This window comes from Heloderma suspectum, chromosome 17 (assembly GCF_057233095.1).
Source record: "Heloderma suspectum isolate Gila_16-S chromosome 17, 16-S_ref, whole genome shotgun sequence".
NCBI lineage: Eukaryota > Metazoa > Chordata > Lepidosauria > Squamata > Helodermatidae > Heloderma > Heloderma suspectum.
The window spans coordinates 20,372,411-20,389,039 of NC_139474.1; the positions used below are offsets into that span (position 1 = coordinate 20,372,411).

The 16,629-nt window shown below is 47.5% G+C and overlaps 1 protein-coding gene across 3 annotated transcripts in view; it reads left to right on the plus strand.

Annotated features, from left to right (window-relative positions):
- Positions 1-4,839: 4,839 nt before the first annotated feature.
- Positions 4,840-16,629, plus strand: part of PIP5K1A (phosphatidylinositol-4-phosphate 5-kinase type 1 alpha) — a 54,698-nt gene continuing 42,908 nt past the window's right edge. For all 3 annotated transcript variants that reach the window (XM_084823717.1, XM_084823718.1, XM_084823719.1), the window contains exon 1: positions 4,840-4,920. In XM_084823717.1, the coding sequence (XP_084679843.1) occupies positions 4,860-4,920 (61 nt within the window). In that variant the 5' untranslated portion in view covers positions 4,840-4,859. The remainder of the gene's footprint in view (positions 4,921-16,629) is intronic.

A 16,629-nucleotide genomic window follows, 5' to 3' on the forward strand; every position in this document is an offset into this window, starting at 1 on the left:
TGAAGAGGACATCTTTTTTTGGTGTTAGTTTTAGAAGGTGTTGTAGGTCTTCATAGAACCGATCAACCTCCGCTTCTTCAGCATCAGTGGTTGGGGCATAGACTTGAATTACTGTGATGTTGAATGGTTTGCCTTGGATTCGTACTGAGATCATTTTGTCGTTTTTAAGATTGTACCCCAGTACTGCTTTTCCCACCCTTTTGTTGACTATGAGTGCTACTCCATTTCTTCTAAGGGATTCTTGCCCACAATAGTAGATATGATGGTCACCTGAATTAAATTCGCCCATGCTTGTCCATTTGAGTTCGCTGATTCCCAAGATGTCGACGTTCAATCTTGCCATCTCATGTTTGACCACCTCCAGCTTACCTTGATTCATTGATCTGACATTCCAGGTTCCTAAACAATATTGTTCTTTACAGCATCGGATTTTCTTTTCACCACCAGACACATCCACAGCTGAGTGTCCTTTCGGCTTTGGCCCAGCCGCTTCACTCTTTCTGGCGCTACTTGGAAATACCCTCTGCTCTTCCCCAGTAGTATATTGGACACCTTCCGATCTGAGGGGCTCATCTTCCAGCGTCATATCTTTTAGCCTTGTGATACGTTCCATGGGGTTTTCTTGGCAAGAATACTGGAGTGGGTTGCCATTTCCTTCTCCAGTGGACCACATTTTGTCAGAACTCTCTGCCATGACCTGTCCGTCTTGGGTGGCCCTGCACGACATAGCTTATGGCTTCACTGAGTTACGCAAACCCCTTCGCCACAACAAGGCAGTGATCCATGAAGGGGCCCATCTCCATAAACTGCTGTTAACATATCCATAGAATATAATTAGAAGTTGTGTAATTAGTATTCATGTGATGTCTCTGGCCTAGGGTGTTTTTTTTTTAACTAATTGCTTTAAGAAAATTTCAAAGTCTGATTTAAATTTTAAAAATCCAATTGATTTTTTTTTAATCACTGATTTTTATCAACCCTGACAGTTCCGCCACCCAATAGGCACAGCACAAGAGCCTGTGTTTCTCCAGCCCCTTGTATTGTGAGCACTCATGGTAAATTGAGCATTTTTTCATTGTCCCACTAAGCCATGATTGCTCAGTGGAACCTCTAGGTTCATGAGCAAAACACCAGGTACTGTTGCCAGCATACTTTGCTTGCGAGCTTTCCGGAGGCATATGGCTGTCTGCCATTGAAAACGGGAAACTGGGAGATGTGGATTTACCTTGATCAGACCCAGAAAGACGATGGCCTTGTTTGCATGTAACAACAACCCGTTGGTTAACCCATGGTTTGTTGTTGGGTTAATCGCTGGGTTGTTTAGCCCTAAAACACCCAGCTGTCTGGGTTTGGATGTCACACTCCACAACCTATGAAGGAGCTGATCATGTGTTGCAATAAAACGTGCTGCAATAAAAGCAGAAGAGGCAGGCATGCTGCAGGTACAGCCACAATTTATTGTATTCGTAGGTGGGTCTTCTGGCAGCTATTAGTCATGGTGGCTCAATAGAACACCCATGTTCAGGAGAAGTGTAACTCTGAGTGCCAGTTTCTGGGTGAAACAGCATGAGGAATGTTACTGCATGTCCTCGGTCACATGTGCATGTAAACACACATCTACATAAGCATATCAAAGGATACAAAAATACCAGGATCTTTGGGGCAGAGGCATGCATGTGTCAGCTTGTATGCCATTACTTAGACCAAGTGGGGCAATTATATTGCAAAGTCTGTAAAATGTGAAATTAAAACACTGCATTTAAAGCACATTTATTTGGTTCAACCAGGGTGGGTGATTTGGGACTGCAGACTATTAAAGCAGCACAGCCTGCTGATCTCTGGACAGCGACAGAAGGGTTTGTTTTCAGAGAACCCACCTGGTTTGTTTTAAACAGATATTCCTCACAAATTGAGATAAGACATTCTGCGATGGATGGATGTGAGTGGTGAAGGGGTATTCTCTGCTGATTCCATAGTGAACAGGAGTTAGATCATTTGGACTTGACCACCTTCCGAGCCCTGCTCTGAGAATGCAAAAGGAATCAACAGCATGAACCTGATTTTAAATCATTGGTGTTCCAATCTTTGCTTTTTGGAGTTATTGGTCCCTACCAGTACAAGCAGTGGGGTGGATTTCAGGTTCCTCCAAATCCCACCTGCAAGTGCAACCCCCTGTGCAAGACTGAGGAAACACTAACATGCTGTGGCCCATTCCAACACTTGAAATGAGCACTGTGGCCCCCCATTTAAAAAATCACAGGTTGTTTAGTGTATGCATTTTTAAAATTGCTTGATCCATTAAGGGAGCGATCCTGTGACCCCTAAACAGCAGCTGAAGGGCCATAGGATACTTTGGATTCCTAGATCCGGGGTTGAAGACACTCCTATTAACAAAGGAGTAGCTTTTATTGCCAATAACTTCCTCCACAGAATTCAGGGTAGTGCGTGTGCACACCCCAGTCAACTATGTCGTGACGACAACTCGGTGAGGCAGGTTAGTCTGAGAAAACAACTGATCAAAATGACAGTGAGTTTCAAGGCTGGGTGGGGTTTTGATCCTGTATCTTCGTGATCCCAGTCCAACTTGCCGTCTACCACACAGAACAGTAGCTCTTTACAAGGCTGTGGCCTCGCAATGGTTACTAAGAGCATATGTTAAGCACTTAATGAAAACGAACAATGCCAGGATGTAGCACCTTGCACTAACTTGACGTAGCATTGGGCAGTATCCACTGGTAGCCCTACTTAGATTAGGCCCTTTCATGTCAGTACCACTGGATACTACCCACTGTTTTTATATATTTTATTTATTTATTTTAGATTATTTTCAGGCTGCCTTTAAGGATGGAACCCTCTCTGTTATTATTAATAATACTATTTATTAATAATAATAACAGCGATAATAGTCTTCTCCCAAAAGAGGGTCTATGACCCCCCTTGGCAAAAGTGAAGTACAGGCTGAAGGGACAGGATTGCAGCTTGAGATCAATAGGCATATGGTCAAGGAACACTTAATTACTTTGAATGAGTTCAGATCTCCAGGGCCAGATGAACTGCATCCTAGAGTAGTAAAGGAAATGGCAGAAGAACTGGCAGAACCACTGTCTATTCTCTTTGAGAAATCATGGAGGACAGGGAAAGATCCACAGTTGGCTACAGGATCGGACTCAAAGATTGCTTATCAATGGGATCTTCTCAAACTGGGGAGAGGCAACGAGCGGGGTACCGCAGGGCTCAGTCCTGGGCCCAGTGCTCTTCAACATTTTCATGAATGACTTGGAGGAGGAGGTGCAGGGAATGCTGATCAGATTTGCAGATGACACAGAATTGGGTGGGACAGCTAATACCCTGGAAGACAGAAGCCAAATTCAAAGTGATCTTGATAGCCTGGAGCACTGGGCAGAAAACAACAGAATGACATTTAATAGGGATCAATGCCAAGTTCTGCACCTAGGAAAAAGAAACCAAATGCACAGTGACAAGATGGGGGATACATGGCTCAACAACACTACAAGCGAGAAGGATCTTGGAATCATTGTCGATCACAAGCTGAATATGAGCCAACAATGTGATGTGGCTGCAAACAAGGCCAATGCTCTTTTGGGCTGTATTAATAGAAGCATAGCTTCCAAATCCCAGGAAGTACTAGTTCCCCTCTACTCAGCACTGGTTAGGTCTCTTCTGGAGTACTGTGTCCGGTTCTGGGCACCGCACTTTAAGAAGGATGCAGACAAGCTGGAGAGGGTTCAGCGGAGGGCAACGAGGATGATCAGGGACTGGAAACAAAGCCCTCTGAGGAGAGACTGAAGGAACTGGGCATGTTGAGCCTTGAGAAGAGGAGACTGAGGGAAGACAGGATAGCGCTCTTCAAGGACTTGAAAGGCTGTCACAGAGAGGAGGGCCAGGATCTTGTCTCAATCATCCCAGAGTGCAGGACACGGAATCACGGGCTCAAGTGACAGGAAGCCAGATTCCGGCTGAACATCAGGAAAAGCTTCCTGACTGTTAGAGCAATACAACAATGGAATGAATTACCTAGGGAGGCAGTGGGCTCTCCCACACTGGAGGCATTCAAGACGAGGCTGGACAGCCACCTGTCAGGGATGCTCCAAGTGGGATTCCTGCACTGAGCAGGGGGTTGGAGTAGCTGGCCTTATAGGCCCATTCCAACCCAACTATTTTATGATTCTATAATAATATATGATGTCACTAGTGCAGCACAAGATGAGGTCATCATGGTGGAGGAATGGAGCAAGGCCACATTGTCATGACGACGGTGTTGCTGTGCCAGGGTGTGCCTTTGATTGGCCAGCCTGCATTACTATGGCGACAGCAACTCTGCTCCCCCCCCCCCCGAGAACCCTTTGTGACGGTGGGGAGTCACGCCCGCTTCCACGCAATCCGTGACGACCCTGCTAGAGAACGTCGACCGGCCACTTTCCCTCTGACGCACGCGCAGTGTCCTTTCTCCCTCCCGCTCCTTGGCTACCCGCGTTCCGTTATAAACAAGGCGGTGGCGCCCTTTCCATTTCTGTGACCCCCCTTTAGCTCCACCCCCCCTCCCACCTGAGCAAAGTGGTTTGTCCCGAAGCCGTTTGGGCGGGTCCATGAGAGGAAGCGGGTGTGTGGCGTTTGTGTGTGGAAGTGAAAAATAGGAGGCGGAGAAGGCGTGGCCACCCCTCCAAGCGCGGGGGTGGTGCGGCCCGCAGCCGCTGCTTGAAGCGAGGCGGGCGAGACCAAGAGGAGAGTCGGGGGGGGGGCAGGAGGAGAGGGGGGACAGGACTAGTGAGAGGAAACGAAGGCGGCGCCCAAAAATAAATAATTTAAAAAAGAGGCGGAGAGGAGGGAGAAGCGGTAAGATGGCGTCGGCCGGGCCCGAGTCTGGGGGCAGCAGCAGCAGCAGCGGTGGCGGCGGTACAGGTGAGGGGGGGCCCTTTTATGAGGGGGGCTAATACTGGTGGGGGGGCTTGCCAGGGGCGGGGAGTTTCTCTTCTATGGGGCCAGGGGTGACTATGGGGGGGGCTGTCCTCAGACTTTTTTTCCTGAGGGGGAGGGCGATTTTGAGCCCCCCATGAGTTAGGGGTCCTGGGGGAGGCCCGTGAGACCCCCATCCCTCTCCTAGTGCATAAGGTTTGGAAAGGAGTTACTTACCTCGTGGGGGGGGGACTTGTGGGGGGGGTTGAAAGGAGAGAGGGATTCAAGGGGGCCTTTAAGTGTGGATTTCTGTGAGGAGGGGGCGTCCTTGCCAGACTTCAGACGGGGGGGTTCCTGAGGTAGGGGGAGGTGGATGACCCCCCCCCCCGCCCGCAGAAGCTTCCCTCAGTGGAGGAGATTAGGTGGGCGGGGGCTGTTTGAGTTTTTAGTGGGGGGCTTAGGGGGAGGATTTGGAGGATGCTAAATGTGACCCCCCCTTTAATGGGAGGAGGAAGTTTTATGTGGGGGCGCTTGGGGAGTGGGAGGAGATGAAACAATTGGGGAGGGGGAATAAGATACCCCCCTCGAATGGGGGGGGCACTGAAGGGTTGAAATAGGATTTGGGGGAAGAATGAGACAACCTCCCCGTAAGTGGAGGGGAAAGGTGGGAGAGAAGTTTGTTGGGGTCTTATGGGGGGCGCTTGGATTAGGGAGTGTCAGGTCTATCCCAAACTCTATGGGGGGGCAAGGAAGATTTTGACACCCCCCCCCCAAAGAGTGTGAGGAAAGACATGAGACCCTCCTCCCTTCCCAGAGAAGGAGATTTGATGGAGGGCATTACAGACGTGGGGCACCTATGGGGAAGTGAAGAGAAGGAGGAAGGGGGGCTTACTGTGGGGCAAATGGGGGCTTGAAGTTACATGGGGGGAAGAAGTGAGTTTGTCTTACATGGTGGGGGTGGGTGCACATACCAAATACCAAATTTGGGATTTGGTAGTCCCAAATTGTCTGGAGGAGGGAAATAAAATGGGGAAGTCTTGACAATCTGGAAGCATCGGGTGTACGGTGGTAGATGGGGTATTCTTCAGGTGGGGTGAGGGGCTGAGCCTCCTTCTCTGTGGTGAGAGCAGATGGGGAGTAGCTGGCCCCCAATGTGGGGCACCTTGAATAGGCAAGGGCGCTAATTTCACTGCCCCATTGTGTACTTATTTAAAATACTCATAAATAGCATTGAAGGGGACTTAACAATAAATAACTTGAAAAAGCAACTTAAACTTTAAATAAGATCCTAAACAATAACAGCAAAATACAAAACAGCAGGTTTATATAAAAACCAACAAACACTGGAATAGGGAATTTAGATAAAACACAGCAGTTAAGTAGTAATGAATGGTTGGATGTTGCAGAGCCTTTTTAGGATAGTAGAAGAAACCTTAGGGTGATATAATGAAGGGGGAGCACTGGACACACCCCCCCCCCCCATGGGGAGGGCGTACAGGGGAAGTTGTGTTGGAACAAAGGGATCCTTTGTGGGCCAGAGCATCCTCTTCATTGCTGGAGGAAGGGGCTGTGATGGGGGTCCTTCAGTGTCCTGTGTGTGTGTGGCGGTGATTGTTGGGGGGGGGGTGTCCCTGAAAAAGAAAGGGGAATGGGGGCCTGCAAATACCATTGAGCATATGGTTGTGTGTGCACGCATGCATGTGTAGGAGTGAGAGACAGCCGCTTGGCCTAATAAGGGAGGATTCTGGGAATAAACATCTCATATGTGGGAGTGGGGTCATTTAAGGAGATGAATTGCAACTTCGCGGGGTGCTCAGGACGGGTTGCCCCCCTCTCTGGGGAAAAAGGGGTGATGAGAGGACCTTCTCAGAGGTGGCCCTGGGAATGTTTTGCAGATCTGGTGGAGGGACCCATGGATGGTGTATACCCCCTGCTATGCGGTAAGGGGGCAGTTCTGGGATACATTTCTACCAAAACCTGGCTTTTGCATGCAAAGGAACACCCTAAGTGATTGATTAGACAGTGGTTGGGGGAATCTTGGGGGGGATGGAGGGGCTTCTCTTAAGAGGGAGAAGGAAGTAGTTCGTGGTTTTGACAGAGGTAGGGTCTCCTGAGGGTATCCTCAGGCTGAGGATGAAGGTCTGTTCTGTGTTCTTTTTAAGGAAGAAGGGCTTAATCTTGGGGGTGGAGGTAGTTGGGCCCTTAATGCAATAGGGATGCTTAGATAGGTGCCTCCTTTTCCCAAGGGAGGTTGCATAGTGGGTACAGGGCACTCCACGAAGGAAGCGATTGGCTGGCTTGCACTCAGATCTCATGGGTGGTTTTATTTCGTGGGTGGGATGAACATTCTCTGTGCTGTGGTGTGGAAGGAGCAGAGTCCCTCAGAGGAAAGAGGTCAAATAAGTCCTTGGGGTGTGTGTGTATGTGTGTGTGTGGGGGGGAGACTTTGCAGGGAGTTGTGTGTGGGGAGCTGGAAGAAGCAGGAAAAGGAAACAAAGCATGGTGCCCATTTTGGGAGCAAGTCGAGGTGGGACTTAGTCATTCTTTCCTTTGATTTATGTAAATGGAAGTGTGTGTGATCTGACTTTTCATAAGAAGGGTAGTGTAGCCCGTTGCCATGGTGTTGTGGGCAAGCACCAAATGTGGGTTAGCAGATTCTGCTGGGTGGGACACCATTCCCAAGAGAAGCCTCCGGTCTCTCATAACCCGCCTTCCATTACCAGTTATCATTAATAAAGCTGCCAGCTGGAGGACTGATCTTGTGTCTTGGAGGCACATGTGTGAGATTGCCCAACAGGGATTTATTAACCTATAAACGTCCCTTCAGCTACCTTGTCAGTCCCTGTGGTTGCCAAAGATTTGGGGGAAGGCAGTTTCCCCATCCTTCCACCCCATGCGTATGGGGAAAATGGGGCTTTAATCTCTCCCTGCACGCCACCCCAGTGATTATTGAATAAGCAGCCCCAGAATGATGAAAATTCTGGATTACTGAAAACAGAATACAAAATCTTATGCATTGGCTCTTTCTAAAGTGGCACACCTGCCTATAGTAAAGGGGAGAAAGTTTATTCATTTCAACCTTCTCGCTCACCCCACTGTCACCAACTAATGTTATAAGAGCTACTCTGAAGAAGGGGTGGAGACAAGGAGCCTTGCCTCCCCTGCCCCGAATTGGTTGCCAGCAAAGTCATTGCTGCAGCCATCACCCACCCCACAAGACTTCTTGCCTCTGGGCTGGCTGCTGTGGGGCCAGTTATATTTCCTCAGGGGGCTAGATGTGGCTTTGGAGCCTCTGGGTTGATGAACTGTATCTTAAGAAATTCTGTAGCACTTCCCATAGTACAAAACAAAACAAGTAAAAAGTGTATCTGCTTCTTTTTTATTACTACCTGCCCTTGTTCCTGCTGATTTGGAGATGATGTTAACAAGAGTTGGTTACTGCATCTAGACAACATCAAGATGAAGCCAGGAATAATAAGAGATTATTAATGCTGGCAAGTTTGTCCAGTCAGAGCATATTTTTTTACAGTTAATGTATAGCCCTAAATCATGTATTAAATCAATGTATTAACTTGTAAGAAATCTTAATTTTCAGCTGATATATTTCATAATGTGCTTCTCTTTTCTCAGTTATACTAGCTGAGGAAACATGGTATTTTTCTCCTACCTTTTTCTCAATCAGCAGTTCTTCTGGAGGCAAAGTTCTTGGAAGGATGATCAGCAAGTGGAGAAACACAGCCATGAACTTTACGCAAGGCCCGTGACGTTTACCTCTTTTGGCCTATGTAAGGCCTGCTGATGTGAACACAACCTGCCATAGTAGAGAGTGTTGGGGCTTTCATGTGCTTAATAGTTGTGTAGAAAAGGGAATTTTAGCAGGTGTGAGTTCTCAGACAGGTGGAAAAAACTGCTGCCTCCTGTGTGCAACTTCTGAATTTTATTTGATTGTAATATTTACATTTTCTGCTGTAATGTGAGGCCCCAGTGGTCTCCTGTCCAAGGATTTGATCAGCCCCCATGCCCATTCAGCTTCGGCAATGCTTGAGATTGTCTCCTGCAAGGATGGAGAACGTGTGGCACTCCCAATGTTGGTGGACTGTGAGTCCCGTCATTCCTCACCATTGGCCATGCTGGCTAGGGCTGATGGGAGTTTCAGTCTTACAACATCTGGAAGGCCGCATGTTCCCCACTCTTGGTCTAGCGCAGCCTTCCCCAACCTGGTGCCCTCCAGATCGCCATGCTGGCTGCAGTTGCCACCCAGCAGATGTGGAGGGCACCAGGTTGAGGAAGGCTGGTCTGCCAAGACCCTGCTTAGTCTCTGCCTGCTGCCTGAAATAAAAGGCACGAGGGATGTGCTTTGAGAGAGGGATGGATGTCTGTGCTGGCTTCGAGACAGTGGGCTCCCCTGCCAAAGAAATTATTTTGGCCCTGCTGCTGCTCGTGCTTGGCAGGGAGCTGAAATCTACCTTTTTCCAATGGGCTTTTTTAGAGTGATGCCTTTTAAAAGAGACTTCTGAATTCTGCTGCTGTTGCACATCCAATTCTGGCCTTTTAAATTGTAGTTTAAGCTTAGTTTTTATCGTGAACTTTTTCAATGTGGTCTCTTAACCTTTGATCGTTGCCTTGACTGCTTTATAGAAAGATGAGATAAAAACAGTGAAAGTCAGTCAGCAGTCTTGCATGCTCCCAGAACAGCCGCTGGGCCCAGGACGCTGCTTTTAAGAGTATAGGAGCCTCAACGGTGGGTCCTTTGTATCTGGCACCCTGCCTACCGGTGGTCACAGGCCCGCCCGGGTGTGCACCACGTCCTGCCCCCAAGCTTCCGCTGTGTCACTGCTGCCAGCTTGTTCTAGGGAAAATCCTAGCAGGCCATGTAGAATCCGAAGGATCTTTCTTTTAGTCTGTCTCTGCTTTTCCAATGTGCTGTTCTTCCCTTCTCCCCCCCGCCCCAAGCCAGCCCCAGCTGCCAGTAAAAAAAACAAACACCCTTTGGAGGCTTTAGGGAACTGTCTGTACCTTGTTAACAGGAAAAAAAATAGAAAACACCCATAGAGGATTGGGCAGTTTCTCCCTTTCATTTTTAGATGGGTCAAGTGCCAGAAATAACCAAAGGGAATGCTGGGCCCCACCCACCCCATGCACCTTATGTAACGTGGTTGTCTGTGAATGACATTTCTAACTCAGTAATAATACTATTTGAGCTTTCAGTAGCAGTTTAGAGAGGTGATCCTCAGCATATTTGCTTGGAAATAAGGTCCTCAGAGTTTAGCGCAATGTAACTTCAGTACTGATTAGCTTCAGCTTCTCAAATGCTTAACAGTGTCGTTTGTGTTGATATTTATGGCTTTCCTGTGAACTAGGACAATATTATTCCCACTTTACAGATGACAGGTAAAACTGAGGCTACCTGAATCCCATGGAATTTCCATGCCAGAAGTGGGGCTTGAGACTTTAGGTCAACAAAAAAGCTGTAGTAATGAAGCCAATTACATGTGTGTTTTTATTACAGTTTTGGTGGTGGTTGTTTTTAAGAAACATCAATTTCCAAATTGAAAACAGGGAAGGTCAATAAGGTTCTGTTGCTTAGAATTTAAAAACAATAGTTTGCTTGGTATCTGTGGGAATGGAAGGTTGAGGCGGCATGTAAACAACTATAAAAGTGAAATGTCACTATCTTGATCAAGTCTAAGCTTTAATAACAATACTTAGTTTAGTGCTTTGTATGCATTTTCGGGGGCCCTTACAACAGGGGTGGGCAACTTGAGGTTCTCCAGATGTTTGGGCCTACAATTCTCACCAGCCCTAGCCAGCATAGCCAATGGTGAGGGATGATGGGAGTTGTAGGCCAAAACATCTGGAAGGCCACAAGTTGCCAGCCCTTGCCTTACAACAGCCATGAGCTTATGGCTGAGGGGACAACTGGGGGCTTCCTAGCTCAGAGCTTTACCTCTTAGTCCCTGTTACATTAAAGCTGCTGTCCTACACTTGCTTATCTGGGCATAAGTCCCACTGAACTCTGTGGGCATTATGAGTATGTCTGAGTAGTTACGTAGAGGATTGCACTACAGCTGCAATCCTTTGGGCGCTTATTTGAGAGTAAGCCCCTTTGAACTCAGCGAGGCGTAACATCTGAATAACCATGTGTGGGATTGACCTGTGCATCTCCTTGAAACAGCCCTATGATTTGATAACAACTGATCCCATTTTACAGATGACTTCCTCACAACCTAGTATGGTTCAGAAAATTATTCTGCATCCCAGGCCTTGTTTTGCTATGACAGCAGCTTACATTGAGCAGATGACACAGTTGCCGTTCCGGTAGAGAGGGACTGACTGCAGCAGAATGATGCTCTTGCTTTTCTAAGCACTATTCAAACAGGTCTGTTGAAATGGGACACTTTCTTCTGGGTGAGAAAACAGACCAGAAAGCCAAAGTGGAAAAATACAGCGGGTTATTTACTTTTCTCATAGCTTTTGAAAGCTGAGTCTCTAAACGCTTGCTCTTGTCACTGTTATGGGCTAAACATGGAGAAAGAAAAACATACAATCCTTTAGCCAGTAAAAGATTGTATGCTTCCCCCAACTCCAAATGTTAATAAATGCATATTGTTTTTCTGACAATCTTAACTAAAATTCAGGTCATGAGGGGCTGGAAATTACTTACTTACTTACTTATTTATATGCCACCTCTTACTTAGGATAACTCCTTATAGGGTGGCCTACAAAATGTTTAAAACAATGAAAACACCACATAATAAAATCTCAAAACAGCACAGCTTTAAAAGTCATCTAAAAATCCTGCCAACACATTCAGATTCCAGCTAATCAAAAAAGGCTGTCCTAAATAAAAGTATTTCCAGAGCGTGTATAAATACATAGAGAGAGGGGGGCTTGTCAGATTTTCCTGAGAAGATCATTCCATAATCTAGGTGCACCTGGTGAAATGACTCTGTGCCTAGTATTCACTGAACTGATTCAGCAGGAGACCACAGAACGGGGCCTGAGATGAAGATCTTAAAACCCAGATAGATTTATATGAGCAAAAGTGGTCCTTTTGATAAATGGGACTTGGAGATGGTTGCTGGGCATGTCTTTACAACAAACATGAGTTTTTCCAGACATGTGTGTTTGTAGTGGATAGCTGGGTAATGAGCAAATAGGTCTACAGAAGTTACTAGGCAGCCTGCTATATTTGCACATGCATAAACTTGAATAAGAATATGACTGATGTTCCGAAGGAAAAAAAGCATTGTTGCTGTTGAGGATTTGTTAGTGACCCTGGTTGTCTTTTTAAGCACAACAAGTTGGGCTATAAATACTAATGCGTGAATACATGTTCCTCACTTGCAACCTGAAAGAAAATACTCATTTCTCCCCTAATGTTTAAATGCTTAGTCACCAGGAAGCAATTCTCTTTCCTCAGGGATGACTAGGTGATGGCTGTTGACAATCCTGGTGGTCCTGAGGTGCTAAGAGAAACTCAGGTGGCATTGGAGGCGCAGTTACAAGACCCCAGTATCAAAGTGGAGGGAGGTGAAGAGAAATACCACTTGACATTAGGGGTGGACGAAAGTCACTTACCTGTCCTCGAAGCTTTTCGTGGTGGGGGGGAGGCACTTCGTTGCTCCCCCCGCGAAGTTCAGGCTGGGGGGAGGGAGGCTTCCCGCCTCGCCCGGCCGAAATTCAGGCCGGGGAGGAGGCGCCTCGCCCGGCTGCGAACTAAACAGTAAAAAAAAAAAAAAATGCCCCCGTGATAGGCTACGTGACGATTAACGTAGCCTATCACGGCTAGATCTGCAAAGTCAGCCGTGATAGGCTACGTAAATTGTCACGTAGCCTATCACGGGTGACTTTAAAAAAAAAGAAGAAAAAAGCGCGTACGCAAATGGCGGCCCCCATAGGGAGCCGCCATTCACGTTCCTTATTTGGTCGCTGTAGTCTACGTAAATCTTTACATAGACTACGGTGAAAATAAGGGCAACGCTATTTGCGTTGCCCTTATTTTCGCCGTAGTCTATGTAAAGATTTACGTAGACTACAGCGACCAAATAAGGAACGGGAATGGCGGCTCCCTATGGGGGCCGCCATTATCCGTACGCGCTTTCTTTCTTTTTTTTTAAAGTCACCCGTGATAGGCTACGTGACGATTTACGTAGCCTATCACGGCTGACTTTGCAAATCTAGCCGTGATAGGCTACGTTAATCGTCACGTAGCCTATCACGGGGGCGTTTTTTTTTTTTCTTTTATTGGAATTGCGGCGGCGGCAGCCGGTCGAAAGATCGGCTGCCGCCCCTGACGAAGACCCGACGAACCGCCGGCCGGACCCGCCTCCGGGAGGGACATTCGGCAAAGGTAAGTCCCGTCCCGGGGGGGGGGGGGGGTGCGGAGAATTTCTCCCCGAAACTTGTTCGGGGGGCCGAACATGTTGGCGCTCGGCCCCCCGAAGTTTCGGGGAGCAATTCTCTGCCATCCCTACTTGACATGGGAGTTGGGATCAGGCAGGGAGATGGGGGGGGGGTAGATATCCCAGGCACTCCGATGCGTCCTCTTTACATATAGGCACGACAGTGAAATTTGTTTGTTTCAGTGGTTTGACAAATTCTCTCTTCACCCACTCTTTTTTTTTTTTAGTCTAATATATATTTTTACATTTATTTTCTCCATCAGGTTGCTGACATATGTTATACGCCCTTAAGTGGTCAAGGCTTCCATTCTTAATTTTCACTCTTAAACAGCTTTATTTCTCTTCCCTCTACCCCTCTTCTCCATGTAGCTTTCAGCTTCCTTTGCTGCTCAGTGATGCCTTCTCGAAGATGTAGATATATGGGTAAAATCAAGACACAAGCATGGACTTCTCTCCTCTCTAGTTACTAGCCACTAAACGGCCTTGGCTTTAGGTTTTATGGGAGCGTGTGTGGTGTGGAACTGAACCTTAGGCTTACTGGAATTGTGATGCTCCTGCCTTACTTGAGAGAAGCTCCTTAACTGAAGCAGCTGCTTCCTCTCCCCTGTTTTTTCATTTATATTCAGGCTGGAGCAAGCAGTTCTAAAGCTCAGTGCTAGAACTCCTCAAAATTCATGGCGGTAAGAAGTATTTCTGTGGTGCTCTTAAGTGCTTGGAGCACCTATATTTATCTCAGTAATGCTTAGAACACCAGCCCTGAAAGGTATCCTAGTATTAATATACCCATTTTGCAGAGGAAGAGCTTGAGACTTCAAAGTATTGGTTTACCTAGAGCCCCTCAGTGAATAGGAAGCTGACTCATACAGAGCCGGACCATTTGTCTATTTTCCACCCCAGTATTACAATTTATCTGCACAAGCTTTCCTCAATGTGGCACCCTCCAGATGTGCAGTTGTGTGTTCGTTCTAAACTTAATATGGCTGGGCTTGGGGCTGGTTGGCTAGTTTGGCTTTTTTGTCCTGGCTTCCCCCCCTTTTTTTTTTAACCCAATGTGAAAATTGCCTGTGCTGCTTTAACAAAACATTGCTGCCTCTTGCTACAGACCCAGTATAAGTGAGGGATCGAGGGTGCAGATAGATGTGATGCTTCTTCTGCCATTTGCTTTTGCAAACTTGATGCATGCTTGTTTGAAACCTCAGCCCTCCTCAGTTTCTGGCACTCTCCTTCATGCTTATGTGCTGGAGCTGCTGCCATGCTCCTATTGGCTAATATTCCTAGATATTATTTCTATCAAACTTGAGACATGCATAGCAAACTTCTTTTTAAATTATTCTCCCAATTTGGAGCACTGCAGGCAGAGGGCCACAATTTGCCATCCGTGCCAAGTGTCCCATTGTCCTCTGGAGAGCAGCACCAGCCCCAGCCTTTCTCCAGCCTGGAAGGGGGCGGGTATCACCTGCTCAGATGGCTTGCACTTCAGAGGTCCTTGGGGGAGACTGTGGCAGCAATCCCTCTCATGCACGCGCACAGGTGTGGGTCTGGGGAGGAGAGCAGGGGGTTGTCCCTGACCATGCGCTGAATTTTAGAGGCAGAGTGCAAGGTCAAGGACATGATCCTAGCTTTGGGGGAAGGGAGAGTGTCCTGGTGATCACACCTTTTTGGCTACTAAGACCAAAATTTGTGGAGCCCTGATTGCTGGAGTCTCTGTGGTATGAATGTTAAATAAACGGCCCTGGAAAGAAGCATAGGCATGCTCCCTCATAGTTTCCACTTGAAATGTTCTGGTTACAGGTTGCGTGTCCTACCCCCTTGTTCACATATGGGTAGGGCTGGAAGTGCATGATTCTAACCATCCTTTGGGGGGCAGGGGGACTTGGGAAGGGAAGCCAAGCTCCATTGCTGCTCTGGGCTCAGCAGGAAATGAACCGACCTTTCTGTCTTCTTTCATGTGGAAAACCTTTGGGGCAGAGTAACTGAGCTTTTGGCCCTCAGCAGCAAGAAGGCTGATTTCATGTTGCATTTGTTACATTTGTAAGGCACCTATAAAACAGATTCGCTAGGCACCGCACAATAATTTATTTCCTTAATGTAAAACAGTTGTAGATTGTGTTTGCGAACATCCAGAGCAGTTAGCAAGTAATAAAACAAACCATAAAACAAAACAGTAATGCAGTTTAAAAAACACACACTACAGAACTAGCCACAGAGCTTTGATTAGCTAATGCCTGATAGAAAAGGGAAGTTCATATTTCTCTTCCCACCCCACCCCCGTGCTTATCCAACCCCCCAGCAAAGACGTGGATTTTCAAAACTCAGGCAAGACACCCCAAAGCTTGGGAGCCACCACCATAAAGCCCCTGCTTCTAGCTGCTCTGGGCATTACTTGCCATGAGGGTGGAAGGCCAAGCCATGTCCAGGATCTCCATCATCACTGTTACTGTTAAGTTCACATGAAATGAGCTGACCGGCCTCCCATTCAGAACAGTTCTGGCCATTGTGGCACAGTTTGTGTACCCCCTGGGATAATTTGTACCTTCTTTAGGATTCTCTGCATCTTCTCATGAAGCAAAGGGTGTAACTACAGTGTGTGGGAATGGATGTTCCCAAACTTGACCTCTGTGGAGTCGATATGGTGAAGCATTTGTCATATTTTTTCACTGCTTCTGCACCTCTCTTGAGGTATTCCTGCAACTGGCTTTGTAAAAATGGCTGTTGTTGCTTTCATTGCCCACTAGGGGGTGCTGCTTTTGCGAGCTGTTTATTTCTCCATACGATCCATACCTGTTTCCAGGTGTAGGATGGGGGGGTGCAGGCAGGAATGTCCCCACTGCAGTCACAGGCCTTTCTGTATCCGTGTACAGCCTGACTCACGCTGAGGGTCTCTACGTGATCTTGTGGCGCCTTGTGGCGGTGGGCTCAGGATGGATTGCACAGGAAGATGGAGAAAGTGACTGGCATGTACATAGAATCATAGAATAGTAGGGTTGGAAGGGGCCTACAAGGCCATCAAGTCCAACCCCCTGCTCAATTCAGGAATCCAAGTCACAGCATCCCTGACAGATGGCTGTCCAGCCTCGTCTTGAAGGCCTCCAGTGTGGGAGAGCCCACTACCTCCCCAGGTAATTGGTTCCATTTTTGTATTGCTCTAACAGGAAGTTTTTCCTCATGGTCAGCCGGAATCTGGCTTCCTGTCACTTGAGCCCATGATTCCGTGGCCTGCACTCTGGGATGATCAAGAAGCGATGCTGGCCTTCCTCTCTGTGACAACCTTTCAAGGACTTGAAGAGCGCTATCCTATCTCCCCTCAGTC